The sequence below is a fragment of the Canis lupus genome, chromosome 30, assembly GCF_011100685.1.
Source record: "Canis lupus familiaris isolate Mischka breed German Shepherd chromosome 30, alternate assembly UU_Cfam_GSD_1.0, whole genome shotgun sequence".
NCBI lineage: Eukaryota > Metazoa > Chordata > Mammalia > Carnivora > Canidae > Canis > Canis lupus.
The window spans coordinates 16,490,761-16,514,111 of NC_049251.1; the positions used below are offsets into that span (position 1 = coordinate 16,490,761).

General features: G+C 45.2%; 1 protein-coding gene across 1 annotated transcript; it reads right to left on the bottom strand.

Annotated features, from left to right (window-relative positions):
- Window positions 1-791: 791 nt before the first annotated feature.
- Window positions 792-22,929, bottom strand: HDC (histidine decarboxylase). The gene is made up of 12 exons (XM_038580394.1): window positions 22,899-22,929; window positions 19,658-19,830; window positions 15,973-16,086; window positions 14,872-14,994; window positions 12,284-12,418; window positions 11,887-12,030; window positions 11,370-11,436; window positions 10,373-10,535; window positions 10,191-10,281; window positions 6,010-6,108; window positions 1,986-2,087; window positions 792-1,850 (listed from the first exon to the last, which is right to left on the bottom strand). Exons 1-12 carry the CDS (start codon window positions 22,927-22,929, stop codon window positions 1,101-1,103), a joined length of 1,992 nt encoding a protein of 663 aa, XP_038436322.1. The 3' UTR covers window positions 792-1,100.
- Between the last annotated feature and the right edge of the window lie 422 nt (window positions 22,930-23,351).

Consider the following 23,351-nt stretch of genomic DNA (forward strand, 5'->3'; position numbering starts at 1 on the left):
TCTGGTTTATCCTGGACTCTTTTCCCTATTGCAATAATATATTATTGATTAAAATCTGTCCTTAGCACTTCAACTGGTATCCAGCTTTGCTTACCTTTGACACTATTTGGAGTTTTTTAGTTTTTATTTATTTATTAATGAGAGGCACACAGAGAGAGAGGCAGAGACATAGGCAGAGGGAGAAGCAGGCTCCCTGTGGGAAGCCTGATGTAGGACTCGATCCCAGGACCCCAGGATCACACCCTGAGCCCAAGGCAGATGCTCAACCACTGAGCCACCCAGGTGTCCCTGACACTGTTAATATAACCCATTTCTGAGCCATCTCAAATAGTAAGAAAACAAGTTTGGGCCCACGAACTAACTATGGGCAAGCTGCCTGTGAGCACAGCTTTTATTTAACTACAGGGTCCAGAAAGAAAGAAAATGTACAAGTTCCAAAGCTAGAGAGGAGATATGTAATGTACTGAAGGAGCAGGGGGGCCAGCTGGACTGTGAGAATCTGATCAAGTACGGTATGGTGGAAATAGCACAGGCTTCACTGAAGACAAGCAGACCTGGCTCTGCCCACTTCCAAGCTTTTGTGACCTGGCCCTCAGTCTCCTCATTTATAAACTATAGTCACAGTGCCTGACTCAAACTGCCTGCTTTTCTCATACCAAGGGCTCCTCCAAAGTCATTTTTTTACAGTGAAATCCACATCTTCAATATCCTGAAAAGTAGAATTCATAAGTACATACATTTGGGCTCTAGGATATGTTCTGACAGGTTAATCAATGTTTCAGTGGTCAATTAAGACACACAGGATATTTTTTCAGGGACAAGTACAATTTATTTCTACATTATATTTCACATCACAAGCTGAACCACAGAAGCTGCCTGTAGGTATGTCACCTTGGGTCCTTTCTTTCTGACCAGATTGCTGGGACCTTCTGTACCATGCTGGCTTAAACTCCCCTCTGTATCTATCATGAGAATCTGATAAAATGATGGGCTCTCTCTTAAGAAAACATGCACGTACACGTAAGCACACACAAATTCAACATACAATTTTGAGGGGTTCAGCAACTCCCTGAATCATATTCTTGTGTGAAAACCCTGGTCTAAACCATGGCCTGCAGAGGGCAACAGGGCAGCTGGAGCCCACACTGAGAGCTACATTCAGGAAAGCTTGGGACGCTGTAAAACTTGATTAGTTTTTTGAAGGCACTTTTCTTTAGCATCATCATCTCTTCTGGAAACCTAGAGAAGAATCTGGCCCTGGAGGAGCCACCATTCTTCACAGAGCCATCTGTGGGCAGTGGCTTCTGAGCACTCACAGGCATGCTGTTGCAACTGAAGGAACGCACTGCCTTCTTCTTATTTTGCACGGACAAATAATTGAACAGGAAGGAAGACAGCTTGTGCTTGGTGACATCTGGGGTCTCTTCTGAAAAGCAGTCATCATCAAGTGGGTCCAGCAGGGTTTCAAGATGGCAGCTGTCTTCCCTTCTCATAGGGCTGGCTCCCATACGTTGAGGTTGCTTGATGATCTTCCTGGCCTGGGCTGGGTCATATCCTGCCCCATTGACAGACTGAAGGGACGTTCCATTGGCCAAGGCTCTGGGGCTGGTGGTTTGGGGGATGAGGTTCCCAACCTGAGGGCTGGGTTGGGAAGTACAGTGCTGACTCAGGATGAGAGTAGCAGCATCTCGAATGAGATTCCAGTCTCTCAGGATGTCATCTCTGGTGGTGAACTGGGATGTCACAGTGAAACGGATGATCAGTTTGTCCTGGATAGTGGCCGGGATGAGGAAGAGACGGCCAGCTTTAGCTAATTCCTTTAATACACTTTCTGTGAGACAATTAGGACCCTGTTTGAAGAATAAAGAGAAGTGATGTCTGTGTAGCATCCCCTCTAAATATCCCCAGAAGCCTAGTATTTCTATATCCAAAAGGCTGAACAACAACCAAATAATGTAATCATAAGCCATGGAAGATGGCGTTACCTTTAGACGAAAAACCACAAGGCCTAGGTGCCTCTTGGCAGGAATTTCAAAGAAAGGGTCATTTCTGACCAGAGACTCAAAGTATTTTGCCATTTCAGTGCCCTAAAATTGTAAATATAGAGAAAACAGATTAATAATCAGGCAATGGACAATTCTGAATAAAGTTTCATACCACTAAATGGATTTGAACCAATGGCACCTTTGAACCACAGAGTTCTGAATGGCTCCTGCCTGATTTTCTTCTCCATTTGATTTAGCTCATATTCCAAGCTGTGAAACCTCCAATGAGCAATGTCCTATTGCTTGTTACATCAGATCCACCTCAAGAATGCATTTCTGAGGGCCCTTTTTCTGGGCCTTCAGCCCAGAGCCGGAAGGCATGTGCTTTGTAATCAATGCAATCTGGCCTCATATCCTGGCTTCACAGCTTTTCAACTGGTTGAGGTGGCAAGCAAGGGCCAAGCCCATTCTCTGCATTCCTAGCCAGGTACTGGGTACAGGCTGGATCTGCCCAGAGGAAGAGATCCGTCCTTTTACTGTATGTAGAGGCCCCATGTGGGCTGTCAACAGCACTGTCTTTATCCTAAGCCTACATCTTTCCCTTGCTTCTCAAACCCTTTCACATCTTATCCCTCAAATGCTGTTTCATTACCTCCTCTCTTTCTTTACATTCAACAGAGAATATATTTTTTACATATCCTCCCCACAAACATCATAGAAAACTCTTTGCATCAGTTTAACAAGTACAGAATTTCTGTTTGGGATGACGAGAAAAGTTCTGGAAATAATAATCATGGTTGCACATATTGGGAGCACACTTAATGTCACTTAATGTACACTTAAAAATGGTAAAGTGGTAAATTTTGTGTTATGGATATTTTACCACAATAAAAAAATTTAAAGCTTTGTACCATATTAATCTTTCACTGAAGTTTATGTCACTTTTTAAATTTTCTTTTTCTAAAAACCTAAGATTATTAACTAAACAAAGACAGGACTTAACTTTTCTTTCATTTCTAAAAAGTTTCTTCAAGCACCCACCCAGAGGGATCTCAATAAAGTATCTGCTAAGTAATTGCTATTACCCAGTTCTCTTTGAATCTCAGACTTGATACTCAATTTCAAGAGAACTCAAAGGATTTAGTTAATCACATCAGTTTTGCCCCAGTTTCTCCATTTCAGCCATTACACAGTCAGTTATATAAAGGCCATACAGACAGGTCAGGTCATCACTGACTATACTAAGTCAAGTTTGGTTTTAATGGAAAAGTTGATAAATTTGGTATCAACCAGGATGTGGAAAGGTGGAGCCAGCTGTGTGTTAGACCAGGAGAATAAGCAGGAAGGATGTTGGGGAACTTCTCTTTCTTTGAGTGCCCTGGGATCTTCCTTTTCTTTCTTTTCAGGTTTTAATCCAATCCTTCTCTTTAAGCCTCTGATCTCAGAGACAGCATTCCCTTCATGGTCACATACTCTCTTGCTTTCTTTTGCTTCCCCAGGTTCATGCCACACTCTTATTTCTTCCCTCTTACTTAAACTCCTCATTTTCTAAGAGGGGCTAAAGGAAAGTGGCTTCCTCAAGGTACCAATGGCAGAATGCAGGTCTCCCGGTCACCAAGTGCATGCTCCTCCCACCATGCTCTTCTCCTTCCTACAATGGAAGCTGATTGTGACAAGGTAGAAGCATGGGGTCAGGGGAAAGGGGAAATGGCTCAGCATCCCTGCCACCAGAAGCCACCTCTATGGGTGATGAAAGCATTGCTGCTACCAGTGCCCTGAACCAATCTAAGTGGAGGGTAGGCAAACAATTAAGGCCAAATATAGCACTTTCCTGGACCATAGCCATGCTCATTTGTTTATATACTGTTTATGGTGGCTTTTATGCTCCAATGTCAGAGTTGAATAGTTGCAACAGAAATAGTATGGCTCACAAAGCCAAAAACAGTTGTCTTTTACAGAAAGGTGATTGTAGGTGATAGGAAATGATTTATGATGATATGTTGATGATTACAGTGATCTGTTATCATTAAAAGTAGGGAAAAATGGAGGAGTGGAATGGGGGAGGAAGAGGAAAAAGAAGAAGAAGGAGGAGGAAATGAAAGAAAAATATTCATTAAATATTTAGATGAGTATTAAGCCCTGTACTAAGGCTTTATATGTATTATCTCATGGAATTACCATGATTAACCTGTGAGAGGTATTATCATTCTCCCATCTTATAAATTAGGAAGCTAAACACAGAAATTTTAAGTAATTTGTCCAAAGTCACCAAATAGTAAAGGGTAGAACAGAAAAATCAAACCCAGATTCCATTTTCTAAAGCATTACTATATTACAGAGAGATACAAATCTTGGTTTTACATAACCTTCAAGAGCTCACATAGTAGAAGATAGCATAAAATTGTGAAGAGACAAGGCCCTCCACTCTTTAGCAGTGCAATTACCATCTCTGAGCCTTGCTTATAGTATGGGGCCATCAGGGTGGCCACCCCAAGCATGGTTGTAAGACTCTAATGAAACACTATAAGGTATTTTTAAAATTTAAGACACTATGCAAGTAATAATTATGATCTCACTCAAGTTGAAGAAATAACATTAACTTACAACAACTCTGTTTTGGTTCTACTCCTTACTGTTGTGAGACATTGGTAACCTGTGAGCTCATTGTTGTATGTGTGCTTGAGCAGGTGATCTTAGGAATGCCAAGTTAGCAGTGATGAGGGCAGATAGAATAGTCAGAGAATCTCCTGGGAGGAACAAAACATAATTCTTTAACAACATTTGGAAAAGAGAAAGCAATCCAGAAGGGCAAAGCACAGGTGAGGGTGCAGAGACAGACTAGGGGATACAGCTATAATGAATCAGTAAGAAGCCTGAGCTGAAATAAAGGCTGATGGCCAGGTAGTTGAAAGCCAGGCCCAGAAGTATAGGCCCAGTGTAGGTAGTGGGGGGACTGATGGGAATTCAGAGCTTTGAATTCCAAGAGGAGCATTAGGGGAGTTAGCCAGAACCTACACACAGAATATCCAGTCCTAAATTGTAAGCAAAAGAGCTTTCCTGGTGACTTGTAACTTCCACTGTCTTATTCCCCAGCCACGACCTCCAATCTTGAGTCTAAGGATCTAGAGAGAGCACAAAGTCCCTAATGTCTCCCCCTACATGCTAGGTGACAGCCACTCATTAATAAACATGGGGTTGACAAATACTTTGATGTTTATTACAAATGTAAAATTACTAACAGTAAGCAAGTCATAGGCTGGCTCAACAATTTCACTTGGTTTTGTGTTTATTTAATGAAGAAGAAATTCCCTAAAGGGAAGGTGAAAGGGGAAAGACACACAGGACAATGTCTTTGGATTTATCCACGATTTTTATCAATGGCTTTGTCTTACTCATAAGCACTTGGAGAAATGAGAGCAAAATTCTGAGTGAAGAAGTCCCACCCCTTTCATGAAGAATATGACTGAGAGACAATGCCTGTCTCACTTATTTCTGGGTCTTATTTCTAGCACAATGATTTTGTTGTTGTTGAATTAAGTTAAAATAAATTGTACCGAATAGACCTTCGGTAATACCTATTGACACAATGCAGAGATGTTTGTTCCAGACTTGGTAGGTCTACATATCCAAGCCAGACGAGCCATGTCTCAGACATAACCATAAGTGACTCAAATTTTCAGGCAGCTATGATAACCAGAATAACTCCTGAAATACATGTTCCTACCCTGGACACACAGGCTGCCCTTTGATTTATTTCCTTTCTTTCTCTGCAAAACAGGTTCTCAGGCCATCACTCCCCAGTGTTTGATGATTAACAGAAGGAATAATTAGACACTTATGCAAGGGAACAGGCAGGTAGCCCTCAGTGTTCTGCTCAGTGTCCCTCTAGCTAACAAATGACTGCCCTGAATAATCAAGTCCCGGGAGCCCAGAAACAGGCCCAAACACCTGAGCCATACACCACAGGTCCCCTGGGCAGAAACCAGCCTTTCTCCCCACAAGGACACATAGCAAGACTACATACATGTCTGACATGTGCTTGAAGATTCTTCACCCCAAAGGACCGAATCACAAACCAGAGTTTGATAGAGCGAAACCGCCGGCTCAGAGGGATCTGCCAGTGCTAGAACAAAGGAACATAGTGCTTATGATTAGAGGCAAGGGCACTGCTCCCTCACACATTCCTTGGCTTTAAAATGCTCTGCCTGCCCTGCCCCCCGGGGATACACGTTGTCATCATGACTCCCAAAGCTGTTGCTAAGGAGAAGCCAAGTCAAGTTACCCAAAGGTTGCCCTGTCACATAACCAAATCATGATGAAGGTGGCCAACAGGTATCCTTGTCCAAGAACAGGACAAGTGAAAACCAAGTCTGTGACCCTGAACCAAGAAGACATGTTGCTTCAAATGCTGCTTTAAGGGACGCCTGGGTGGCTCAGTGGTTGAGCGTCTGCCTTCAGCTCAGGTCATGATCCTGGAGTCCTGGGATCGAGTTCCGCATCAGGCTCCCTACGAGGAGCCTGCTCCTCTCTCTACCTGTGTCTCTGCCTGTGTCTCTGCCTCTCTCTCTTTCTCTCTCTCTCTTCTGTCTCTATGAATAAATAAATAAAATCTTTTTTTTTAAAGTAAATACATACATAAATAAAAGAACCTAAGTCCCTCAAATTGCAGAGAATAAAGTTTTATTTCTATTGCCCCCAAAATGTAAAGTATAGTAGTCAAGATGCTACAGCCCCCCAGACCTGGGTTTCTCCTCCAGCTCAGCCACTTACTGTACAACGCCACCCACTGGCTCTTCATGAGACTGAGAAGGAACAGCACCTCCCAGGGAGGTGGCATGAAGAAAACCAATGCAAAGAGCCTCACAGGAAGTTATCAGCAAGCACTGGCTATTTAGATGATAAAAATGTAAGCTACAAATCACAGCAGTATTTCTGCCTAGAACCAAGACAATCATTATTTAATCTCATTGTCTTGTCCTGACTTCTTCCTGTGACATTCCCATGACATTCTTGTGCCCATAGGAGCCATGACTCCAGCTTTCAGATTTTTTTTTTTTTTAAATATTTTATTTATTTATTCATGGGAGACAGAGGGAGAGAGAGAGGCAGAGACACAGGGAGAGGGAGAAGCAGGCTTCATGCAGGGAGCCTGATGTGGGACTCGATCCTGGGTCTCCAGGATCCTGCCCTGGGCTGAAGGTGGCGCTAAACCGCTGAGCCACCAGGGCTGCCCCAGCTTTCAGATTTTAAGAACATTCACATCTGGGCCTCTGGTACACAGAAATTGACTGTTCCAGGTGACCAGATCAACGGGGCCTAAAGTTCAAGGTTGTGGGCACCATACATCTAAATATTTTCAAACCAATTTCAAACCAGTTTTGCACATCTGAAAACAGACCAAAAAGTTTGGAACACACTGGCAGTTACCAGTGATGAGCGATGTGGTTTCTAATGACCTCTTGATCCTCCAATGTCAGGAAGCTTTGCCAATTCCTGTTGACTAAAATTAAATATTTATCTCACTGATATTTATCTACTCACCTACAGGATTGCCAAATCCTCACAAATGTGCTTACCTTCACCCTCATTCCCTGACCCAGGCACTCTCCCTTTGGGGACACTCTCCCTTTGGGAATGGACAAAGTTTCTCCTTTGTCAAGTACTAAGCCTTTGTTTTCCAGCTTGGGGACTTACTTTACCAGCAGAGGGCATCAAAACCTGGACACAGGATAAAATCCCTGTGACAGGGAAAGCTGTCAACTCCATCCCTTATTATTACATAGACACTCTGGGAGAATAATGAATGGATAATAGGGGGCCTTCTCTAGAAACACTGCTTCCCAAATGGTTATGGTTAATTGGCTACTTTATCTCACCAGCAAATAAAAATAAGAAGCAGAGATTATTTTTTATTTCTTTACATTCTGTTTGTACCCTCAGTTGTTTCTCTTGTCATCTCAAAACCAATCCATGCTGACCCAGCTAGCCTATATTCTCTGCTTAGAGCAGAAAATTTGGACTTATAAAGGGTGACATGGTCTTCTTTGACTAAAGACATCCCCCAAGTCTCCTCTGTACTTCCACGATTTTGTAGGTCTACCCTGCCAAAAGCAAAACAATACCCCATCCACTAGTAGGAGCCTGATGTCAGGAAATCTAGCCCTGATTTTAGGTCCCACCCAGGGCTCAGGGGTGAAGTTCCTAAGTCTTCTTTCCCAGGATGCTGCTTATTTCTGGCTCATCTCAAATAAGGCTGGGCTTCTATTTAAAGTTACAGGCACCTGGGTGAAAAGGAGCTTGGGTCAGAGCAGAAGTGAAGACTCTCAGGATCACAACAGATAGAAGCTTCCATTTTCTAGGAGTTTCTTTGAGACTTGAAAATTGAATCCATAGAATTAGATGTAGAGGAAGGAAAAGCATAAAGCATCACCTTCTGGATGTGGAAATATAAATAATAAGGTTCCCCTAGATCAGTGCTAAGAAAAAGTGTAATTCAGTATTTTCTGTAAAAAGTTATCTAGAAGAGAGAGAGCACCATAAAAATCTCCAGACTAATGGGAATGAACCACAGGAAGATCTTGAGATACTGGTGTGAACAAACAAACAAAAAGTTAACACGAGATCCAAAATGGGTGAAGGTTAAGATAATGCTCTTAAGTTATGATGATCCAAATGCACTTATAGGAGAATGGGTACCGTTTCCCATTTCACACTCAAACAAGAAACTTTGAATTATCCCTGAAGAGATCTGCCCCTTGGGATGATGCTATGGAAATTTTTTTAATTAAAAAAATTGCTTAAAACCTACCAGACAGGGCAGAGAAGATGAAAGAACCGTTATTCATTCTATTTTTCAACTTCTTGAGGATCTGTGAGCATACTACCTGCAATTCTAATCAAAAACCTCAAAAGTCTAAAGGAAGTGTGAGCCAGTCTGAGGGAGAATAATCACAATACAATCAAGAGATAACAGAGCCGTTATTTTAGGACTAAAAGGCCAAGACGTTTCAATTGCCCAAGGAAACAAGATAGAAGCATCTCTTTACAAACTGAATCTCATAGACATCAAGCATTGCTCTCTCTGCCTCACTGCATTAATTCATTTAATTTCATGGCAAGCCTCAGAAGCCAATATTATTATCATCATCCTCATTTTACAGATGAGGAAACCAAGATACAGAGGTTAAGTCATTTGACCAGGGCCACACAAGTTAATAAACAGAGGAACAAGGATTTAAACATAGGCCATCTGGCTTTAGAACCTCAATGCTTAACCACTTTGCTATAGTGAACCTCCGCAGCTTAAAAGAAGAAATTTTTAGCAATATCCTCCCTACCATTTATTGAGCATTTGCCACATTCCCGATACTGCTTTAAGTGATCTATGCATATGGTCCCATTTCAGCCTCACAATACCCTATGAAATTAGGGCCACTGTGCTCATTTTACAGATGAGGAAGCCATAGCTCAGAGAGGGCCACGAAGTTTCCTAAAGGCCCACTGCTGGGGTAGCATTTCAAACCAAGCTAGGCTACTCTGCTCTGCTGTCTCCCATTGGCCGCAGATATAACTGTTTTACATCTCTGTCTCCCCTACAATTAAAGGAAAAATTCCTCTTCAAACTGAGGGGTGAATCTGTAGAATTTGTTTTCCCAGGAGATTGTACAGGCTGAGAATGTGGGCAGGTTCAAGAGTCTTAGGTGCAATTAGCTGAGAAGGCCAGAACTACCTGGCAGCGTCCAGAAGCTCAGGAAGGGTACCTATGCCCCACCCCCTCCTGTGGAGCCTCCTACCTTGCCTCCATAGTCCTGGAGACAGAAGATGAAAGCCATTCAAGAAAGAAGCCTCTTTCCCTACCCAAGGAAATTCTCCACCCTTCCCTGCTGCTGGCACTAAGCAGAAAAGATGATCCAGGATGGAGACAGAAGGGAATGAATCCCCTCACAGTAGAAAAGGCATCTCTGGGAATTAAGCAATGCTATACCTATTCAGGAAATGAGTATACTGCCTCAGAGGTTGGTCTCATTTTCTAGGCTTTTTTAACAATTTTCTGGATTTCAGTCTATATACTTAGAAACCAAAGGCATAGAGCACCATATTTTGGGATGGGCTCACAGTGTGCCAATTTTGGATGGGAGCCAACATAAAGGAGACCTTCTGGGGTGCAGCAAGTTCCCATCCCAGAAGCCGTTTCTGGCCACTCACCATGAAGTCAGTGGCCACGCCAGAGTTGGCATGCCTGAGGTAGACAGGGTTCACACTGAAGGTCTGCTGCAGCTTGTATTTGTCCTTGACCCTGTGGGTTTCCAAACACACATTAGTGGCTGAGCCCTCTCCAAAGGAAGCAAGGCTTTGCCAGGTGCCGGAAGCTTGGCTGCCACACTCACCAGAACCCAGTACAGTCAAAGTGCACCATCATCCACTTGGAAGGATTAAAGGTGAAAGAATCGGCGTACTCGATGCCCTTCAGAAAGCCCCGGAACTCCGGGCACAAGAAGGCAGTGCCTGCATAGGCAGCATCGATGTGGAGCCATAGCCCCTCACTGGCACCTGAGGAGGCAAATGTCACTTGACTGGGAGGCCGGACAGAGGGGGGATGAGGAGAGGGGGGATTGTCACCAGCTGGCTCAAAGGCATCGCTTGCCTGGTGCAGTGGCTGGTGGGCTTCAAGAGAAGAGAAGAAAGAATGGCCTGCTCTGCCTGGAGGGGTTGGTAAGGCACATGAAGATGGGAGTGGGGGAGGGGCGGCCCATGGATGGGAAGGGGAGCCTCCTGAAGGGAAACTCCACAGTCACAAACGGCCTTTTTCTCTCACTGGCCAGAGGGTCAACACCCTCTGGGCATTAACCCACAGTTTCTGGCACATAAGCAACTGCCCACTAGGCCGGAGAGCAATGTTAATGGCATCCAACACAAATGGTAGACAGGGGATGTCTCTCTTCCCTAGTGGGTTTCTTGCTTGGGGATTTTAAACAATCCCATTTGGGTTTCTTCTCTGCCTATATCTTCTCCCCTGGTTTCCCAGACCCTACTATTTTCCTTTCCTTAGCCTAGAATAGAAAATATTTCATGATGCCTCCTTTATTCTGTGTTTCACATATGGCCCATTTTAAGTAGATTTTGACATACAAGTGAGAAGGCAAGAAAATCTGAGACTCTCCCACTGTTGCCTCCTAGAGAGGATGCAAGATAAGCGTTGGTCCACTACTGGGAAAATCAGTGCCCTGGCTTCCTTGTGACCTTCTGTGGCTCTTCTTAAGCTCCCTGAACTGACCAAGGAGAGGTAAGGGAATGAATGCCAGAGAGCTAGTTTCAGGTTCTCACTCTAGGGAACATTCTAAATTTCATTACTTGTCTTCCCAGCCAGACAGGGTGGACACTTACAGATGGGGCCCAGCTCTGACAGGCAGTCGAATGCACAGACCCCAGTGGTCCCCAGTGTTGCACACACCTGAGGGAAAATAAAGGAAGTTAATAGGGGAAGGTGGGCTCATATGACACAGTCAGCCTAAAAGAAAGATTTGACCACAGGTATTATCTATCTCACCCACCCCACTAGAATAGCATGTATTTCCCATTACACTTTACCATGACCCACAGTAAAAAATACATTTTATATAGCAATCTAGTACATGTGTGCATTTGAAATAAAAGCTTCACCAAGGGGTACTACTCTGGCTACAGGAATGCACTCTGCTATTTTCCATTCTTGTTTTTTTCTTATGCAGGTTATGACCCACAAAATTTATTTCCTAACATATCAAGCATAATTTATAAAACATTGTATTTGACAACCATTCTTTTTTTTTCTCCCCTGCATGTTACTTGTGTAAATTCTGCCCAAATTCTTTCCTCACTTCCAGGTCCTATCATTCTAAGCTGAGAACACATTCTGACTTACAAAGACAGGCACCAAGCCCTGCTCCTTGTCCTCCTTGATGGCTTTCTGAAGAGCTTCTCCTCGGAGTGAGAAGTTGTCATCCACAGGCAGAAACTTCATCTTAACAAGGGAAATCAAGCCAGCTTTTTCCACTGAGGAGTGAGCCTAGAAGAACAATGGAAACCTGTTAGCAGAGTCCACATGGATGAGCACCCCCCACAAGAAACTGCAGAAGCTGGCTTTAGTAATCAAAAATAACATTTGATGTGTCTTCCCCCAAGGTTCCTGGAGAGGACCTCTGAGACTTGCGCTTCCCTGAGCTCCAGCATACTCATGTCTAGAAAAAAAATTATTCAAGAACTAAGAATCCAGAAGCCAAGCACTGATGCCAAGGTTTGGCCTGTATCAGGCAACTCACCTGGTCAGAGGCATAGGCAATGAGCCGGGCGTTCAGGGAGGACTCGTCTGCTCCGGGTTCAGATGCTTTCAACTCCAGGATTTTGTCCTTCCTTGCTGCCAGCAAGGCGATCAAGGTGGACTCACTGACTGTGCTCTGTAGTGGAAGAAAGATTACCAGTGGCGGCCTCTCCCTGTGTTCCTGGGGCATGTTACCCTGGCTCCTGCCTAAAGGGTTGTCCTTCCTCTAGACTCACAGACCTATGCCGCATTCTCCATTCACAATATGCATTCCTGGGACACCAGCCTCTCCTCCAGTTGTCCAGGGAAGTAATGAAAGCAAATTTGCACCTAATACCAACATTTTTATTAGAGAGGCCACAGAGACCAGAAAGCGAATGTTCAGCCTCTGCTAGATACAAATTTGCCTATAGATATGTTTGCTCCCCATGTAAAACTTGTTAAAAATAAAGAACTTTTCATTTCTTCACTTTAGGTATGGACATAGAATTTGCTTCTAAAGGAATATTCCCGAGAGTAGGTCCTGGCCTATAGGAGAGACTGGTCACTTTAGCCTTGGTTCTGTTGCCAAGTGCACTCATGACCTTGAGCTAACATTGCCCCTCCAGGAACTCTTCCATTTATAAAATGAAAAGTATCCCCTCAGCTGCCTCCCAGAGTGGGAATATTGATATCCAGATGAAGGCTGGATAGGATTTTGTTCTGGCTATGACTATAGGAATCCTGTGGGCCCCTCAGCAACCCCACAGAATTCTTAAAAGTCTTTGGTGTCCTTGCTTTTCAACCCTTGAGGTGACCCACAGCTGATAGCTCCCTGCTACAAAGCCTGGCAGACAGTATAATGGGGAGTGGTATGGATCAGACCCCACTAGATATTCAGCAGCTGGAAATCACTCTGCAACAAGGAAGCCAGCGGAATAGTAATAATAGTGCCACCTTCCATCTACATGGCTCTTTGTGGTTTACAAAACATTCTGTCAACCTCTTGGCTCCTCATAAAACCTCTCTGAGGTACTTGTGATTCCTCCCTACAGTTGAGGATAGCAATGCTCAGAGATGTTACAGGACTGAACCAAGTTTACACGGCCGATGAATTATAGGAGAAAGCACCATTTGGATATAGACAAGCAAGTGTTTGAATCTTCATTCTTCCACTTACCAGCCGTGCAACTGGGGCAAGTTTTTAACCTCTCTGAGCTCCAGTGCTCTGATCTCAAAAATTGGCAATCGTCCTATTTACGTACAGAGTCCTTGAGATAATTAAATGAAAAGCAAGATCATGTATGACAGACATGTCTCCCAGATATGATATCTGAGGTTGTAACGATCTGCAAACAACCCATAAGGTTCACAGCATGCAGTAATCTGCCTTCCTTCTGTTGATTTTCAGACTGGAGTGGGAGAGGGAGTCACTCAGATAGCAAATGAGCCCAGCAAACTTTCCAGGTCTCATCTCAGGACAGTGTGGCTATTTTTATTTTAAAGAAGGGCCTATTTGAATAAAGGGGAAAGGAGAAAAAATGAGTGGGAAATATCAGAAAGGGAGACAGAACATGAGAGACTCCTAAATCTGGGAAACGAACAAGGGGTGGTAGAAAGGGAGATGGGCAGGGGGTGGGGGTGACTGGGTGACAGGCACTGAGGGGGGCACCTGATGGGATGAGCACTGGGTGTTATTCTATATGTTGGCAAATTGAACACCAATCAAAAATAAATTAATTAATTAATTAACTAAAAAATAAAAGAATGAAGCTAGTTGAAAACAGACTTAAAAAAAAAAAGAAGGGCCCATTTATTGTTCATATCCACTCTTTGAGGAAGACATTGTTGTCATATTGTTAGTTAATATTACCTCTATCTTATAGACCATAAAACCAGGAAAGTTACATATTAGAATAGAATTCAAGAATTAGGGGGGTTCTCAAAGGTCTCAGAACCAAGCCCTCATGAATGTCAAGGGTTTATAGATGTGAAAGTACCTAGCAATGTGCATGGTCTATGGGAGGCACCCAGCAAGCTCCACTGTGCTGACAACTCTTAACAAAAAAAGAAATCTTTTGAGGAACTACTATTTGACAGATATCCAAATGATAGCGCTACAGGATAAGATAAATCAATTTATGTTGCTCATTTTTCTCACTGCCAAGGGTCTTCTGGACCCAGGAGGGAGGGAGAGAAGGCTCCACTTGCCTTCTCTTTTCCTTCTATCATAAGGTGTTAAGTAAGACAAGAAAGGGGAGTGGTTGAGTTATAAACTAAGAAACCTCAATCGAGCAATACTAGAAATGTGATAAAGTGCTGACTTCTTAATCTTTTTCAAAGAAAAAAAAAAAAAGGAAGAGTGGAGGTGGTAGCAGTGATGGGAGCGGTGGGAGTGGTGGAGGCGGTAGCGCTGACGGCGGAATCAGTGATCATGGTGGCAGTCAGGATGATGACGGTTAATGGCAAAAGGATGATGGCAGTGATAGTGGTGGAGGGGGTGACATAGGGGAACCTCCGTGGAAAACAGGAGAATGGCCTGGGCAAGAGTTCAGCTTATCTTTCACTACTTCACCCCCAAGCTGGAAGGAGCTTTGCCAAGGTAGGCACCTGCAGGACACCTCCTCCCTGGCTGCCAGGGTGGTGATGCAAGAAGTGCTCTGGGAGTCCCAGCATTTTTGCCAGCCAGTCCATGACGTTCATCTCCAGCTCCGTGCATGCAGGACTGGAAGCCTGAAAGAGGGAAAGCAACTTCATCCAGACAGCCCCAGGACACCAAGATGTGCCCCCACACTCGCCAGCCCCCGAAACACATCTGTCTCTGCCCCCAGGCCTCCCCACATCCCTACCCTATCAATGGGAACCTGACCTATCTTCCCCCTGGAGAAGGGGTCTGTGTCAGGCTCTGTGCCCCATTCCCATCCAATCCTCTCCCAGACATAAAGGGAAATGAATGTAGGGCTTTGAATTGATGCCCCACCCTCAGTGAGGTAGAGTCTTTCTTAACTCCAAAATTCTGTGGAGAAACAGCCCTAGGAATTAATGATTGCTTCCATTTGGCTTCGCTAGTCCCTAAAATGCCCAGTTGAGCAGCATTCTGAAAGCCAAAGGCAAGTTTTAGGACTGAGAAAGAAAGCATGCTTTCCTGGAAAAGATAGTAACTCTCTCCCCTTCCCCTTCCCAGCCCTCCCCACCCCACCACCCCCATCCCCAACACAACCTATACCAGTTTGGGCTTAAAATATAAAGCTGTTTTAGGAGGCTTGTGGCACAATTCAAGGTAGGTCGGTTCTTAGGGTGTTATATTAAGTGAAGTCTGAGGATATATCCCTAACCCCTCACAGACAAGAACACAGGGGAAGTTGTACCCATAGGTATGAAAGTGCTTAGTTAGGATCACAAACTGTAGCAATAACCAGATCTCAGTCCAAATGCCATCTGTGTCTCTGTGAGTTGCGTGATCCTAGGGAGACAGATTACCTAAGCCTCAATTTCTTTATCTACTAAATGGGCCAATACTCATGATTCCATAGTGTTAAAGGATAAAATGAGATAATTTCTATAAAGTTCAAGCTCAAAGAATGTAGCCATTGTTAATAGTTAACTTATATCCCATTCAGAGATTAGGACAAAATATGCCTGCCCCAGGATGTCACTTTCTGCTACATCCCCCAGTTGCCACTGGTTACAGTTACAGCCATTGCTACTCACCCAGGTGAATCCCAAGCAGTTGATGGCATCTGCCAGCATGTCTCCCAGCAGTGATGGCCAAGAGGTGAGGGCTGGGTAGTAGGCGTGCATGTGGGGGCTTTGCCAGTGAACCACCTAAAGGCAGAGCATGTCCATGTATGGCACCAGGAAGCATGTCTGGGAGTCTTTCCTCTACCAGAGACTCTTCCTGGCAAGGGGAGGCACCCATTCTAGAGATGGGCTGACGCTTTTAAGAGAGTCAAGTAAATGACACAACTCCATAAAAGTAAAACATATTCATGGCGTTCTTGCCACCTACATTTCTCATATCCTAAGCTGCTTCATCAGTGGAGCATTTCTACATATGCAAAGACCAGAAGGGAATATGCAAAATTAAAATTGGTATAGTAATTAGGGTTGTAAATTCTGGATAGTGTTCACATTAGTCTCCAATGCTCATCCCCTAATTCCACCCCGCCCAGAAATAAAAGGAAGAGGAGCCTATGAGCTCCAGAAGAAGAGGCTGCTTGTCCCATCCAGTTTCTTGCAAAAAGCATCCTTTGTTTTATGGGTTGCTGAGCTCTCTGGGCACACAGCTCCTGCAAAGGGTGAGTGAGAATGGATTCAAAGCTGTCCTTCGTTTCCCAGAGAACATGAAGAAAGGAGAGAAAAGGACAGGAGGAGTGCCAGTCCAAGGGCGGGACCCTTACCTCCAAGTTAACCCCTGAGCCCACACTCAGACTGAAGAACGGGACGTAGGCAGGAGCAAGGGGAATGGACAGGGCCCCACTCTAACAGGCTCATTGGCCTAATTATCTAATCTGGTTTCATTTCTCTGTTGATGAAGATGCCCTGTCCATTTCTGCATTCATGTTTTTGAGCAACGCTGTGTCTCCTGACAGGACCTTCCAAAACCTGCTAATTCCTAGAAAGCTACTAAATACTCATTTCTTCCACAAACATGTTCCCAGCTCCCCAGCCCCCTTTGGTCCTTTCCCTGAATCCAGGGAACACTCTCATTCTAGATGTCCCACCCTACTGAAAACTCATTAGTCAATACCCTAGTGTACCAATATTTAGGGTGCAGAAATTCTTTTATTCCCTCACCGGCAAGAACAGTGTCCTAGACAGTGTATATGATAGAAGGAGCATATAATTCAATTGCAAAGACAGGTTCCAGTCCTACCTCTGTCCCTAACCAGCTGTGTGACTTTGTAGGTTTATTGCGAAGCCACTGAACTTAAACTCCCCATGTTTGGAGGGGTCTTTTTTGAGAACCATACTTAATTTTATTTTCTTACAGGGGATCTCAAAATGTATATATGATTAGGAACCCATGAAAACAGGATACTCCTCTGCACCTTTCTTAACCTCAGTTTCCCAGCATAAAACAAATCCTGTTTCCTAGGGCTGTCACGTGGGTTGGTCTGGGAGGAAATTTGCAAAATGTAAAGCACTAATGTTAATGGTCAATTAATCACATGGTGGTAGATACATCATATATCCCGACTTGACTCTTAGATAATCAGACCTCTTCTTCTGCTTTTCGCCAGGCAAAATGTGTGGAAGGTAACAACAATATCCCCCATGTTCCCGTGCTTCATCTTACTTAATTCTCACAGCACCCCTGTGAGATAGGTTCTCCCATTACCCCTGTTTTACAGACGAGAATCAGGGCTGGCTAGTGTGAAGCAGCAGCCCCAGGATCATACACACCTCACAGGGACAGATGACAGTGCCAAGACAGAAACCCGGGGCTGTCTGACCCCAGGGCCCAAGCTCCTAAGCAGGACGGGTGCCCTGCCTTCTCTCCTGGTGCTGCTCTCACTCCCCCATGAGGAGCAGAGGAGGTTTTTCTAACCAGAGTTGGAATTAAAGCAGCAGGGCAGTTATTCTTTTTGTGTCTAGGAGAAGGCAGGAAGGGAAAAATCAATCCAGTCTTCAATGAGGTGCTGATCAACATGAGAAAGCTAAGGGCCAAGTGCTTTCAAGCTGTCTCTCAGAGGCTGGGACAGCCTCTAAGATGAGTTAGAAGACTGGGTCCTCATTATCGGTGCCCTTAGTAACAGTATTTTGGAAACCCCAAAAAAGGGCTTCCATCTCCTAACCCTATCAAGAGGCAATTATCTGTTCTTGCAAGATAAATTTGATAAGATAAGCCAGAGGAACCCTTATCAAAAACAGACAGACCTCTCGTTCCAGAAATGAGCCTCTCTCACCACACCCCCAGCAACTGCTGGAATTGCAATCCAGCAAATCAGCTCATTTCCGCCTTCTCTGACCGTTGCTCAGTCTCACTACCAAATTACAGTTGGCCCCTCAGCAGATTATATTTTACAGAATGAAATCCATGAGATAATCTTATCAGGGAGCTAGCCTCCCTGGTAAAGTTTACGATATGGAAATTTTCAAAAGATGCTTATGAAATAGGCTGAGTGGTCAGAGAGAGATGAGCAATTGGCTTTGTACAAACTTGCCAACCAATAAGTTTGTGCCAACTTATTCTGAGTTTGGATAATTTGTCATTTTTGCTTCCAGGCATATTTCTGTCCCATCTAAAGCATTTAGGGGATGATAGAAGCAAATCGCAAGTCAGTCTCAGAAAGTTTCTGGACACACGTGGTTTGGGACACCAATGCCCCTAGCAGAGAGAGTGAAGAGGACAGCCCTGTGTGTTGGGGTCCCGCTGAAGGGTGGTGCCTGGGTGCACAGACTCAGGCTGGAGTCTGCAGTGTGGGAATAAGACTGGCCCAGGCTTAAAATCTTGGATCTGCCAGCCACAAATTCTATAACTTTGAGAAAACAATTAACCTCCCTGAACCTCAGTTTGTAAAACTGGGGATTGTAGGATCACTGTAGGAGAAAACAAGCTAACCTGTAATGTGGCCCAGCTAGTGCCTGGTACATGGCCTGGAGCTTGGTACAAAGTAGCCCTTCTGTGGGAGGAAGACTGCGCACTTTTAGCATGAGCACCCTGGCACAGCTCCTTGCCCCTGGCAGCCAGGGACAGTGTCATAGCCCATGGAGTCGGGCTCCAGCTCAAGCACCAGCCAGCCTCTGTCTGGTTGCCAGCCCTGCCAGTGCAGTCACCAGGCTGTCCTCTCCATCACTGGAAGTACAGATGATTCAGGGAAAGTTCCTTTCTACTCCTGAAAAGCAGCTCAATCATGAGACCTCCGCTGGGTAGCAAAGGACACGATTCCCACCTCATGAAGGGGAAAAGAGGGGTCTGACGGGGCCTCATTCAACTCCCCGGGCCTCTCTACAGTGACAGTCAGGGTACCCTCAGGGAGGGGGTGTGTTCTTAGCCACCTTTTTTCCCTTCAGTGAGTCTCAGCATTCTGCAGGAGAGTCCCTGGCTCTGCCTGGCTGGGGCTTCAGGGACTGTCTCCAGCCTCCTCTCTGTCATGCTCTCCACATTGGCCTTTCCCCTCAGACCCAATTTTCATTCTCATCTCATCCCATTAGATTTCCATACATCTGGCAGACTAGGTCCTGGTGCTGGCTCCCTCCACCCTCCCACCTGGCACTACAGGACAGCCCTGGCATCAGAAACCTAATTTCAAAGTCCTGGCCTTCTACGTGCCCACAAGACAGGCTACATACCCGAGTGGCAGGCTTACCCAAGGCAGGCTTCTCTTCAGGCACTGCCCACCCTCCTATGCTCTGAAATCCAGAATCACCCTTGTGGTGACAAGTATCTCACCCCAGGCATGATGATTCGCTCAATGTCCCCAAAGATGTTGTCCCAGCTGTCGGGTTCCTCAGGAGCACTCTCAGGCAGCTGGGCTCGCAGGTAACCAGGCCGCACATCCGGAGTCACGCGCCGCTCCCGCACGGTGCTCAGGTACTGGCAGATGTAATCCACCATCTCTTTTCCTACAAGGGAGGAGGAGACACCAGCCTCAGGTCCCCCAATTGGGCCAGGCCAATTCATGCCCAACCCCCTCAGGTGAGGGCCAAGATACTTGGTGAAGGACAGGGATTCATGGGCTAATGGGGAGAAGGTCTGATCCCTAGCATCAGCCTTGTCTTCAGCATTTAAAAATAAGTGAGGGTGAGGGTGCCTGGCTGGCTCAGTCAATAGAGTATGTGACTTTTGATCTCAGGGTCATGAGTTTGAGTCCCACAGTGGGTGTGGAGATTACTTAAAATAAAAAAAGAGGGATCCCTGGGTGGCGCAGCAGTTTGGCGCCTGCCTTTGGCCCAGGGCACGATCCTGGAGACCCGGGATGGAATCCCACATCGGGCTCCCGGTGCATGGAGCCTGCTTCTCCCTCTGACTGTGTCTCTGCCTCTCTCTCTCTCTCTCTCTCTGTGACTATCATAAATAAATAAAAATTAAAAAAAAAAAAAAGAAGGGGGGGGTGCCAGTCAGGCCACCAACTCTTGGTTTCAACTCAGGTAGTGATCTCAGGGTCATGGGATCAAGGCCTGAATCAGGCTCCAAACTCAGCACAATCTGCTTGGAACTCTTTCTCCCTCTCTCCATCCCAACCTCCACCCCACCCCACCCCCACCTCCTGGCTCCCTCTCTCTCCCTCAAATGAATAAATAAATATTTTTTAAATGAATGAAAAAATAAGTGAGGGAATGAATGACCACTGGAAGGAGTGTGTGAGTGAACAAATGAACAAGATGGAAACTCATGAAGTATAAAACTCAAGCACCAAAGTGAAATACTAATTGTTCCTCCCCTTTCCCTTACCCATATCAACCTTGATTATCTCTCCTGCCTTTCTTTTCTTCTCAAAAACAGAACATCTAATTAAGTCACTACCTTACAGGTTTACTAGAAACTCTGTGGCACTTTCCAAAAATTGATACACACACACACACACACACACACACACACACACACACATTGTACTGTTTGTTGACACAGATGGCAAGTGCCTGTGCCAGGTTCTGATACCAGTTGAAAAATCTACTTGTTCACTATTCCCACTGGACCAGTAATTTCTCACTTTTGGACCAATGGATTTCTTTAAGAATCTGATGAAAACTATGAATTTGCACACACACACAGAAAAATGGTGTAGGTGGCACCTGGGTGGCTCAGTGGTTGAGCATCTGCCTTTGGCTCAGGTCATGATCCTGGTGTCCTGGAATCAAGTCCCAAGGGGAGCCTGCTTCTCCCTCTGCCTGTGTCTCTGCCTCTCTCTATGTGTCTCTCATGAATAAATAAATAAAATCTTTTAAAAAATGATGTAAAATTTCTGAGGTTCATGTCATCCCTAAAGCACAACCATAGACTTAGACTACAAGCCCTGCACTAGCCGGAAGTTTTAGGAAAATGCAAGACCACGTATTTTTGTTTGTTTGTGTCCCATTTTTATTTAAGTTCTTGTTAGTTCACATATAGTGTAATATTAGTTTCAGGAATATGCAAAATCAGGTCTTAATTATTCAATCTCTCTCCCTGTTTGCACCAACACCTCAATGCTTAGGATATTTCTTAGATGCTCACCAAAAAGAAGAAGAAGAAGAAGAAGAAGAAGAAGAAGAAGAAGAAGAAGAAGAAGAAGAAGAAGAAGAAGAAAGAAGAAGAAGAAGAAGAAGAAAAAGAAGGAGAAGGAGAAGGAGAAGGAGGAGGAGGAGGAGGAGGAGAAGGAGAAGGAAGGAGAAGAAGAAAAAGAAAAACCCAAATGAATGACCAAATAAATAAGGAAGAAAAATAGCCGACTCAAATACTCTGAAGCAACTTTAAGTTATTTATTTTTTTCTCCCCTTTCATGTCTCCAGGACAGGGTCTCAGCCCTCAGTGGCTCTGTCTCTTGCTCCCTCTGACTCTCTCTCTTTGCTTCTCTCCCTCTCTGGGTCTGGGTGTTCATTCTCCCTCTCTGTCTCTCTCAATAACTTATAATCCCTCCTTAGTACCCCTTAGGCTCCTTCCCCCTGTAAAAATAAAATAAGATAAAATAAAGAAAAGGAGAAGGAAGCTGATTTCTAGCCTCGGCACCAGCTCATGCAAGATTTTCGTGAGCAGGACCAATCCCAGAAAAAGATTGCAAAAGAGACAAAGAGAGGTTTCCACATCCTTCTCTCTGCTCCAACCCTCCCACAGCTGATGCCTCTCTGGACTGCAGCAGCACCCAGCAGAGCTCGGAGGGCCTGACCCAGCGCCGCACTTGTCCAGGGGCAATACGAAATGTGTTTGTGTTCTACACCCAGGATAAATGTCCACGGGAAGCTGCTCAGGGCTTTTGGGAAGCACTGGGGTTAACCAGTTCACGCTTAGGTGTCAAGGCTGCCAGCTACTTAGTGAGTTATATCCAGGGGGAGGAGAGAGAAAAAGTTGGATTTAACATGGGACAATACCTCACAGCAAAGAAATTTTAGGTAACATACCTTACCAGGGGGGATGGGGATACAAAAGAGTCACAGAGCAAAAAATTAGAAGCAACTACCATCCGCCTCTCTTAAGGAGCCATGCCTGAAAACAGCCTAACCGTTTGGTTTTTCTCATTACACGAGGCTTGAGACATAGTAGCTGCTCACTAAATATTTGTGAAATGAAGGACTAAGTAAAGGACCAGTGCGGGCAGATTCGCACACGGAGAAGTGAATATAAACGACAGGATTTTTGCGGTGACTGCAGAATACTCAGGGAGATTTTGTTTTCCCTGCCTCAGAATATGAGGCAATATTTTGGCATCGCGTGGACCAGGAATCCAAACCCTCTATTCGTGAGAAAAGGGATGGGAAATGGGTGTCCGGGGAGAGTGGGAGGATGAGAGGAGTGGGAGGGAGAGGAGGAGTGAAGGAGGGCTTGAGAAAGTTTTCCATTCTGGTTTGACATGCCTTTCTCAGGAAAAATTCTGTGGAAACCGACTCTCAGGAGGGCAATCCTAACGTGCCAGCTAAATGACCCCCCGCCCCCGCCGAGGGGCAGCCCCCCAGCTCCAGGCCCTGCGGAGCCACCGGGGCGGGAGCCCACGGCTCACCTCTCTCTCTGTACTCCTCGGGCTCCATCATCTCCCCGGGCAGCGGCGGCTCCTTCTCACTGACGCTGGGAGGAGGTGGAGGAGGCACTCCTGGGCGGCCAGTGTGGGCCCTTTATTTAAAGGGTTTTCCCTTCTTCCACCTTAGCTCCACCCTTCAAAGGCCCTTCCTCTAGGCTTAATGAACTCCACCCCTTTTCCCCCCAATTCTGGTCCGGAGATCCAGGATAAAAGGCACTTCTAAATTAAACAGTGCACTTAGCAACCCAAACCTGCAGGCAGCCTTTCCGCCCAGGACTCAGACCATAGAGCCCCCTCCTCGGCCGGACCAAGCGCCAGCTCCGTAGCCCAGAACGAAGCCAACAGGGTGCAGAATGAGAGGCACAAATTATCGGTATTATTCCTGCTATTGCTTCTCCGTCAGCAGCAGGGAGGGAAGAACAGGCGCGTACAGAG